Source organism: Hipposideros armiger, unplaced genomic scaffold (assembly GCF_001890085.2).
Source record: "Hipposideros armiger isolate ML-2016 unplaced genomic scaffold, ASM189008v1 scaffold_338, whole genome shotgun sequence".
Classification (NCBI taxonomy): Eukaryota; Metazoa; Chordata; class Mammalia; order Chiroptera; family Hipposideridae; genus Hipposideros; species Hipposideros armiger.
In genome coordinates this window covers 1,473,881-1,483,680 of record NW_017731688.1, presented here as the reverse complement: position 1 = coordinate 1,483,680, position 9,800 = coordinate 1,473,881, and the positions used below count along the sequence as shown (strand labels likewise).

The 9,800-nt window shown below is 36.8% G+C and overlaps 1 protein-coding gene across 1 annotated transcript in view; it reads right to left on the bottom strand.

Moving 5' to 3' along the window:
• NUP35 (nucleoporin 35) overlaps nucleotides 1-8,611 on the bottom strand; it is a 31,317-nt gene extending 22,706 nt beyond the window's left edge. The window contains exons 1-3 of the mRNA XM_019661180.1: nucleotides 8,463-8,611; nucleotides 4,396-4,566; nucleotides 2,038-2,165 (exon numbers count right to left, since the gene is read on the bottom strand). Coding sequence (XP_019516725.1) covers nucleotides 2,038-2,165; nucleotides 4,396-4,566; nucleotides 8,463-8,502 — 339 coding nt within the window. The 5' untranslated portion in view covers nucleotides 8,503-8,611. The remainder of the gene's footprint in view (nucleotides 1-2,037; nucleotides 2,166-4,395; nucleotides 4,567-8,462) is intronic.
• Between the last annotated feature and the right edge of the window lie 1,189 nt (nucleotides 8,612-9,800).

Sequence of the window (9,800 nt, the reverse complement as noted above, 5' to 3'; positions counted from 1 at the left end):
GCCCGAGAGATAACCATCTTAACAGTTTGAGTGTATCCTTACAAAATACGTATATGCTTTTTTAAATTTTTTAATTATAGTTGACTAAATATAAATTCTTTTAACACATTCTGATTAAACTAAGGAAATCTAAAATCCTACTATTGTCTAACAACCAGAATCAAATGTTGAAAGAATGTCAGGAGAGATACAAAATGTGTCATTAAATTCTTAATGCCAACCTCTTTTATAATTAGAGAGGTTGAGCAAAGTCTCAGGAGGCAAAATTAATTTGTGCTTTAATCTAATAATAATATTCTTACCAACTTTCAAGTCAAAAACATTCTCTACAAATTATGACTCACAAGACTTTTAAATATTTTGAACATAACAATATCTGCAAACTACCTTTCTTTTCATGAATCATCAGAGGAATAATGAAAACTAACAAATTTATAAGCCAGTGATTCTCATACCAAACTAAACATCAGATTTACTCACCAATCTTAAGAAAAATACCCCAGATGAGAATATTATGGATTTGTTAAGTCTAGAACACCACTAACCAAATATAACACAAGCCATACAGGCCAATTTAAATTTTATAGTATACACGTATACCTCAATTAAGTATAGGCCTAGCCACATTTCAAGTATCCAGAGCCACACTTGGTTGTGCGGAACAGGCAGTAAGGTCTAGAAATGTTACAGAGAGGGTAATCTGTTTAACACAATGAATTCATTTTGCTTTGCTTGACAAGTAGGCCTAGTATGACAGGGATATCAAGCCTATAAGTAGTCAAAATTTACTGAAAGATGCTCTTTCTACTATTCTTCAACTTTCCAATAACTATGCTATATTTGACTTAGGGAAAGCCATAAAACATTTCTCCAAATTAAATGGCAGAAATGTATTTATACAAAAAATGTATCAGTTTAATTGACATACTTTACATGTCCTAAGTACAATAGTCATAGGAGAGAACACTTGTGACTTTAAAAGCTACTAAATTCCTACTTAAAAAAAAAAAAATCCAGGGGCCGGCCCAGTGGCTCAGTTGGTTAAGAGCTCGATCAAGAGTTTGAGCTCTGAGCAACAGCGGTTCGATGCCCGGCCCGAGCTGAGCTGCCGCTGAGCTGCCAAAAGGTGGCAGGATGGCTCAGTTAAAAAAAAAAAAAAAATCCAAACCACCTTCAAGGTGACAACCAAGAGTTATCACAGCTGTATTAGCACAGCATGGCTGTTAAAAACATTGGTTCTAGACTTCAGGCTGCCTGGTTGAAAGCCTGGCACTGCTAGACCAGCTGCCTTATCCTTGACAAATGACTTACGTAAGCTTAAGATTAGGGCCTACACCACAGGAACTTTGTAAGTATCAGACACTTTCTTGTAGCAATCAGTCCCATCAAAGCAGAGAATCTCTATCTTGCATAATCTATAAGTGAAAATGACACCATCGAACACCTACACCTACACCAACCAAAACTTAACATCACCATCAGAACACCTACATCAGGAACATACTAAACCATCAGCTCTTAAATATGCAGGAGGCAGTGTTTTTAGTAAAGTAAGTAAACAGTGAACTTTGATCTAAAATGATAGTGGTCTTACATTAATAAAACAATTCCTAAAACAAAGACTTTAAATCATTATAAAGTGCCCTAGATCTGGAAAAACCCTGAATTTTAATTTGTTCTTTCACAGAATTATGTATAAATATTAAACTTTTTAAAGAATTGAAATGACTTAAACCATAATTATTTCTACATATATATTAAGTAGGTTAGGAGCATGGACAGATGAATAAGGCATACCTATAATATCCACAGAATTACTTATATGAGAAAATAATCTGGAGTTCTATTACATTTTTAAGTACATTTTGTGATAAACACAATTTAATAGATTCTATAATAAATGTCCTTAATGCTTATTCTGTGCAACAAAGATCACTAAAATAGACCTCTGGGAAACATTTCAAATTACTGACCCTCACCATATAGCCACATTCGAAATTATTAATTGTGGATCATGAATGAGGGTATGTGTATCACCTGTCTTCTTGAAGTTAAAGGTGTTGATCCAAGTCCTGGGCTGGAAATGTCATCATATATACTTCTAACTGGTGGAGCTCCACTTTTATCTTTATGAGCTGGTACCACTGGTTGCGGTGGTGACCCTCCTACAATGCATAAAAAATATAGTCAGGTGAGAAAAGGAAATCTTCCATCTTTCTGATAAGATTTTTTTTTATTTATATATTTAAAATATTGACTTAAACTCTTGTCTCCTAGTGCTTCTCAAACTTTAATGCATATGAAAGTCACCTAGGGAGCTTGTTAAAATTCAGATTCTGATTCAGAATGTATGGGGTAGAACCTGAGATTATGAATTTCTAACAAGCTCCTAGTGATGCCAGTGCTGGGGATCCATAGATTGCACTTTAAATAAGAGTCTAGAATAAGTAAATAGAAATTTTAGTTTTTAGTAAACAATATAACTTTTGCTTTCTCTACAAAATGCTTAACATGTCAATACAAAACTTGATCCTATTTCTCACTTGAAAGTAGGTATTAAACAGCTCCAGCTTGTATACTTGAATAAATATAATCCCCTAATGTGGAATTTGTCAAAATGAAACAGAGTCCCATTCATGTTTCTCACAGTAAAACTAGATTTAAGTACATAATAAAGATATAAGGACCAATTTTTAGGAACATAAAGATGTCTTATTAAGTCAGAGAATCAGCAATGCCAAACAGTGAAGCACTATGCCCTCCCTCTGTAAGACTACTGTCTGAGCCTAGACAGTACAACATAAGCTATTTGGAGCACAGGCTACAGAACCAGACTGACCTAGCCTCCTGCTCTGTCACGTACTAACAAGAGAGCTTCAGCAAGTTCTTCATTGCATTTAGCCTAAGTTTCCTCTTTTGAAAAATAGGGATACTACTACCTAAACCGTCAGATTGATAAAAGAATGAAAATAACATAAAATACTTAGGATACTGCCCAGTTCACAGTACTCAATATATTGTAGTTAAAATAACACGTTCGAAATCCATATAAAACAAAAAACCGTCCAGAATATTTTAAAGTAAATTGCTTCAGATATAATTTATGATAATTGTCCCTAATCAATCCTATATACAAGTACATACATATATAATAACTTTAAACAAAACAATACTTTAAAGACAATTTAAGAAGAGTTTACATTTAAACATGTACTAAAAGGATATTAGCTCACATTTGGAATTGCATCGTTTTTGTACCTAATTTTCACTACTCATCGTCAAAACTTCAAAGTTATCTTTTAAAATATATCTTTGCTAAAGCATCCTGTAAAAGACACATGTTGCATTTAAGTAACAACATTTTGTGCTGACAATGCATATTCTATGTAAAAAACTCCAGTTTGTGAAGTAAGTCCTTTCACTAAATACTACAAGTGAGAATCTTAATTCACTCTGACTAGTAGAATTCATATCTACAAATTTTCACATTACAGTTCTTTTGACTTAATATTTACAATTACATTTAAGATGAATTATTTAAACTGAATTCAGTTCAAGTTAAACAATTATATTTCTCCCCCAACACACACTTTAATGCCTCTGAAACAGGAATAATTGACCAAAAAAAAAAGGATCTTGGCATTGTAGCATATTTACTGTTTTTCTTTCTTAGTGGTACTCAGAATAACTGAGTTTTACAATCAGTGGCCTTTTAGATTGGATGAAATGTAGTAAGTGTATTTTTAATGAGTGATCCTTTGAATTATAGTACACCAGTCCCCCCTTACCCACAGTTTTGTCATTTTCAGTTTCATTTACCCTCAATATGAAAATATTAAATGGAAAATTCCAGAAATAAACAACTCGTAAGTTTTAAATTGTGCACCGTCATGAGTAACATGATGAAATTTCACTGTCCAGCCTGAGCTGTGAACCATCTCTTTGTCCAGTGTACCTACGCTGTACATACAGTACAATAAGATATTCTAAGAGATCATACTCACAATTTTATTACAGTATAGTTATAATTGTCCTATTTTATTATTAGTTATTATTGTTAAACTCTTACTGTGCCTAATTTATAAATTAAACTTCATCATAGGTACACATGTATAGGAAAAAGCATAGTATAAAATATACAGTTTCGTACTTCCAGTGGTTTCAGGCATCCCCTTGGGGGTCTTGGGACATATCCTCTGAGGATGAGCAGGGGGGGACTACTGTAGCTTATACTGCTTACTCCTCTATTCCAAGAGTCTTAAAATAAAAAATAAAGCCATTATGTAATTTTTTAATTAATAAATGGGTTAATAAGGTGAAAGCTCCACCATTACTTTTTAAAATCTAGTTTATATACTAATAGTACTATGAAACTATTTTAAGCAATTTACCTACCTCCAAGTAAAGGTGATCTCATTTCCATTACTCCTACTGAAGGGCCACTAATTGATCGAGGTTGTGGAGTCACTGGAGCTGGCAAATCTCCCATTAAAAATCCAGGTAAGAACTGGGCATTAACCCCTGGCTTTGGAGATGTGGGCGAACCCAGCATCATTGGTTCAGATCCTAAATGAATAAAAAAATAAAGACCTTTAATGTTATACTATCTAACAAAAAGATGTAAGAATCTAACATAAATAAGTTTGAAAATGTAATCAATACTGTTAAATACTATAAACCAGTTAAGTTTATTATTTTAAAAACCAATAAAAATTATTTCTAGAAAAATATGACTATTTTGTATTAACAGAAATAATCTCTGACTGCTACTTTTGATAGCATGATTTCACAGGTTTAAGGATCAACACTTATTTTTATTTATATATATAAATAAATATATATATCTATATATATAGAGAGAGAGATACATATTAAGATTTTATTGGGGAATTGGGAAGGGAACAGTGTTGGGGAATTGGGGAAGGGGAATATTGTGGTTTTCCAGGACCCATCAGCTCCAAGTCAAGTTGTTGGCCTTCAACCATTGTTGTAAAGGGTGCAGACTCAGCTCCAAGTCCAGTTGCTGCTTTCAATCTAGTTGCGGGGGTGTGGGGGAGGGCGCAGCCCACCATCCCATGCGAGACTCTAATTGGCAACCTTGTTAAAGAGTACACGCTCTCACCAGCTGAGCCATCCGGCCGCCTGTTGGGAGCCCAGCTTCTGTGCAGCTCACTGGCCCATGTGGGACTTGACCGGCAACCCTGCTGCTCAGAGCTCACGCTCCAACCAACCGCGCCACCTGGCTGGCCCCTCAACACTTATTTTTAAATAAAAAAAAATTTATTGTATAAAAAAATCCCTGATACATTTAGGAAAACCTCTTTGTATTTCTGGGTCAGGTTCTACTATGTAAAAACCAAAAATATGGGCAGGGTGTACAAGTTACACAAAGTCTTAGCAAGTCAAACAATGGGTTTAGCTTGCTATATGTCCCATTTTTTAATTCCCCGCACACAAAAATTGTAAATTATTTTTGGAATAAAATGAACTCATGCACATAGAGCACGTATGAAATAATAGTAATGATTAGCATCCCAACTAAGAAACATTTAAAAGATTTGCAAAGTTTACTTTTTGGATCATTTTTTTAAAATATTTCATTTTAAAGTTAGGAATAACTTTCAAGTTTCCCTAATATAACCAATTTAAAAAAAGAGCTGATACTTCACAATCATCTATTGAAAATTAATCTTCACAATTTACATACGGTGTTATTATTCCCATTATGAATATAAGGAAGCTATTTTGCTCTAATTTCAGAGCAAAACAGCATAGTAAGGAAAATATGGACTCTGGAGTCAGAGACCTGGGTTCAAGTGTCTCAGCAAAATGGGCATAATCATAGCACCCACTCACAGGGCTTTGATTGCAATTGTAGCTAAGTAAAGCACTTGACCCAGTGCCTAATATACAGTAAATATTCAGCAAATATTAGTTATTATTACAGTGGTATCTTATAATAGCCAAAACTGAGTGACTAACGTATACATAAAAAACGTGTAATTTCCACTCATGAAAACAGTTTTCCAACTATGTGACAAGCCTGAATGTGATTCATGGCACTCAGAAATAGAAAACATTTTGTATATTATTTATATCATCTTAACTATTCCTTAACTTCAAAACAGCCTCAAAAATTTGTTTCTTGCATCTAAATGCTGTCAATTAGTTATTAGTCCTCTTATTTCTTGTTATAAACCTAGATATTAACAACGCAAGTGTATAAAAAAGAAAAAGGTAAAATAATTGAAGAAAAAGGTAAAGCAAGCTGAAAGAACTATAATTACATTGTAATTATTATTTTTTTAACTTTATGTGATATATATATATTTTTTTTTCTTTTAAAGTAATTTTATTGGGGAACAGTGTGTTTTTCCAGGACCCATCAGCTCCAAGTCAAGTAGTTGTTTCAAACTATTTGTGGAGGGCACAGCTCCTTGGCCCATGGGGGAACTGAACCGGCAACCCTGGTGTTATGAGCCTGTGCTCTAACCACCTGAGCTCACTGACTGCCCCTGTATATATATATTTTTAATTTTATTGGGGAACAGCCATGGTCATTGGTTATACATTGCTTTCATGCTCCGATGGCATAGTTCACTTTTAGGGAGGGCGCAGCTCACAGCGGCCCATGTGGGGATCGAACTGGCAGCCTTGGTGTTATCAGCACCAGGCTCTAACCAACTGAGCTAACATTGCAGTTATTTTAAAGTGCTAGTTACTATGTTACTTTGGTACTATTACATATTTCCAAAGAACATACACTAAAATCAAACCAAAAGTCTAAACAAAAACATTTTCTTAACAGATATTAAAAACCCATAGTAATAAATACAAAAATTTAGGTACCTCCAACTACCTTCACTCTCCCACCCCCCAAAGGAAAAAAATAATATTGAAATTATAACAATAATTAAATCAAGAAACGTTCTGATACATCTAAACGTATATTGTGATACAGTAAAAAGCACCAGAGTGAGGGCAACAAAGGACTCTTAATCAGACTGTCACTTAATGACCTTTCAGGTTAAATTTCACTTAAAGAGAGAGCTATGTATACCAATGGATTGTGCAAGTCTTCCAATTCCATTTCGAAGTATGTATTTCTAAAATGATAAGTACTGTGCCTTCTTATTCAGCTACAACTGTTTGTTGAAGTAACACTTAGTTTTAATATAGAATTAGGTGCTGGGAAATGTTTATTCATCACCTAGCATATCTGCAATATGTGGACTTGAACAATTAATATCAGCTAATGTCAGGCAATAAGAGAGGCAGGTTTATTCACATTTGTAATCCCAAGAAATATGCACTCCCAAAATGTTTTCGTTGAGCAGAAAACTGTAGAACTGGAAATGAATACTTTTCTGGTCGCTAAAATAAAACATAAATATCTAGACCAACATCTGTATATAAATTTAAATGTAACAGGGTATCTCCACTGACATTATGCATTTAATGTCTTATGACTAATACTAAATTAAAACCGTTCACGTTACTCTATTCTCAAAAGAAACTTATTTTGGACAAAACATGGAAAGCATTATATACCCTTCCAATCTAAATTAAAAAAAAAACCCTCATTTTACAGATAAGTATCACACTTGCTCTCTTTTAGAAACTCAGAAAGTTGTAACCTAATTTTAAAACATGATAGTAGACGGTTTATTTTGTTCTAAAATATTCGACGGTTCTCACAAGTCTCAAATCTCAGCAGACAAAAAGGAAACCGACATCCTGTTAACCTTTTTTTTTTTTTCAACGACACGTTTCTGCAATGCTGCCCATTACATAATGGGAATGAATTTTTTTAAAAAAATTATTACATGACTGATTGAGAAAAAGACCTCCTCCAATACTTTGGTCCCTTTCCCAAGATGAAGGCAGGGAACATCGTGAGAACTCCTGGCTTCCTATTAAGGCCAGTATCTCGACGACTGCCATCACCTGATAAAATAAATGTTGCACGATTCAAGCGTCCAGTCATCACAAATGCCTTTGGCAGAGCCCAAGAGAGGGCAGGAATCAAACAGGACCGACAACAGAAGTCCAGGTGACCAAGGAGCAGGGGTCCGTCACCACAGTACTGGGCACCGCCCACTCACGTGTACGCCGGAAAGTCCCTTCCCAGCGACGTTTCCCGGGATCCCGAAACCCAGCATCACGTCTAGGGCGCTGGGGGTCTCAGGTATCGGCAGGTCTGGCGGGCTGGCGTATGGGGCGCAAGACGGCCGTTTCCTCAGCCTACGCCGGGCCCGCGGCTTCGCGAGCCGCCCTGGGAGCGTGGGGGTGGTGCCGCTTCAGCGGGGGGCTGCCTAGGAGCTTGGGAGCAAGCCAACGGGGACCCCTCCGCGCCCAACGAGCTGACCGGAGCCTGGTGACTACCGCCTTGCAGTTCGGCCCGCGTCCAGGCCTACAGCGTGAATCACAGCGCCAGCAAAGAGAAACAGTTTTTCACTCACCCAACGTGGGCGTCTGGGGTTCCACGGCGAACGCTGCCATCGCGGCGGCAACTACACTTAGCTTGGGACCTTCCCGATTTTCAAAAATGGCGGAAACTCTCCCTACGGGTAGGGGCGCGCTGCTGTGTGGGGCTGCGTAACTTCCGGGTATGCGCTGCACTTCAGTTGTTGACGCCGGAGCCGTCGTTTGGGACTAGAGCAACCTCTCTGCGCAGACTCCGAGGAGGATTTCACGGAGGAGCTGACGAACCTGCTTTGAAACGAGGGCTGTGGGAACGCTCTTGCTCAAGCTTTCGTAATTAGCGCGAGTTTATCCAGTGCTCCGTCACCTGTCAGCTGTTCCAAGTAACACTTGGAAAAGTTGGCTTGAAGAAACAATTGGTGCAGCTTTCCATGGTCGCTTTCTGGGCTCCGTACGTGAAACTCCACTCTCAAAGCATATTTTCTATCATCTCTATGCCATTTTTAAAAACATTGTGTTCTGTAGGCACAGTTTTACGTTAAAGTATAACTCATACTTGCTGTTTTGTTACATATTAATACATACAAAAGATAGTCAATATGGAGGCTAACAATAAATACCCATGAACCCACCACACAGCAGAATACTGTGTGCGGCTCCCCATTCCATCCTGGCTGTCTTGGGAATATAGTTTTGCTCAGTTACTAACTATAAAAATGACATGCTACATGTATATATTATGGGATATTTCTGGTCCATACCAAAGTCATTATCTTCACAATCCCCACTATCCTATGTTCTCTGGGATTTCCTGAAATCTCAAATCGAGCAAGAATTTTGTAATTTGGATGAAGCAATAACAATTCCAGCACTCACTAGCAATAGCAAGTTCCCAGAGATAAAAATTTAAAACCCTGACAGATGAATTGACTTTCTTTTTATACAGGTGTGTGGATTGAACTGTGTCCCCGCAAAAGATATGTTCAAGTCCTAACCTTCAGTACATATGAATGTGACCTTATTTGGAAATAGGTCAGATGTAATCAAGTTCAGAGGAGGTCATATTGAATTAATTACCACAAACTTGGCAGTTTAAACCAACACAAATTTATCTTTTACAGTTCTGGAGGCCAGACATCTGAAATGAGTCTTAAGGGGCTAAAATCAAGGTCAGCAAAACTGGCTCTGCTTCTGGAGGCCCCAGGGGGAGAATCTGTTTCCTTACCTCTTCTAATTTCTGGAGGCTATTACGTTGTCGGAAAAGTCATGATGTATTTTTTTCTATGGTTTTCGTTGCAAAAATGCGTCATAACTTTTCCAACAGCCCAATATATTCCTTGGCTTTTAGAGGCTCTGTCCTCTCCCTTCTAAAGCCA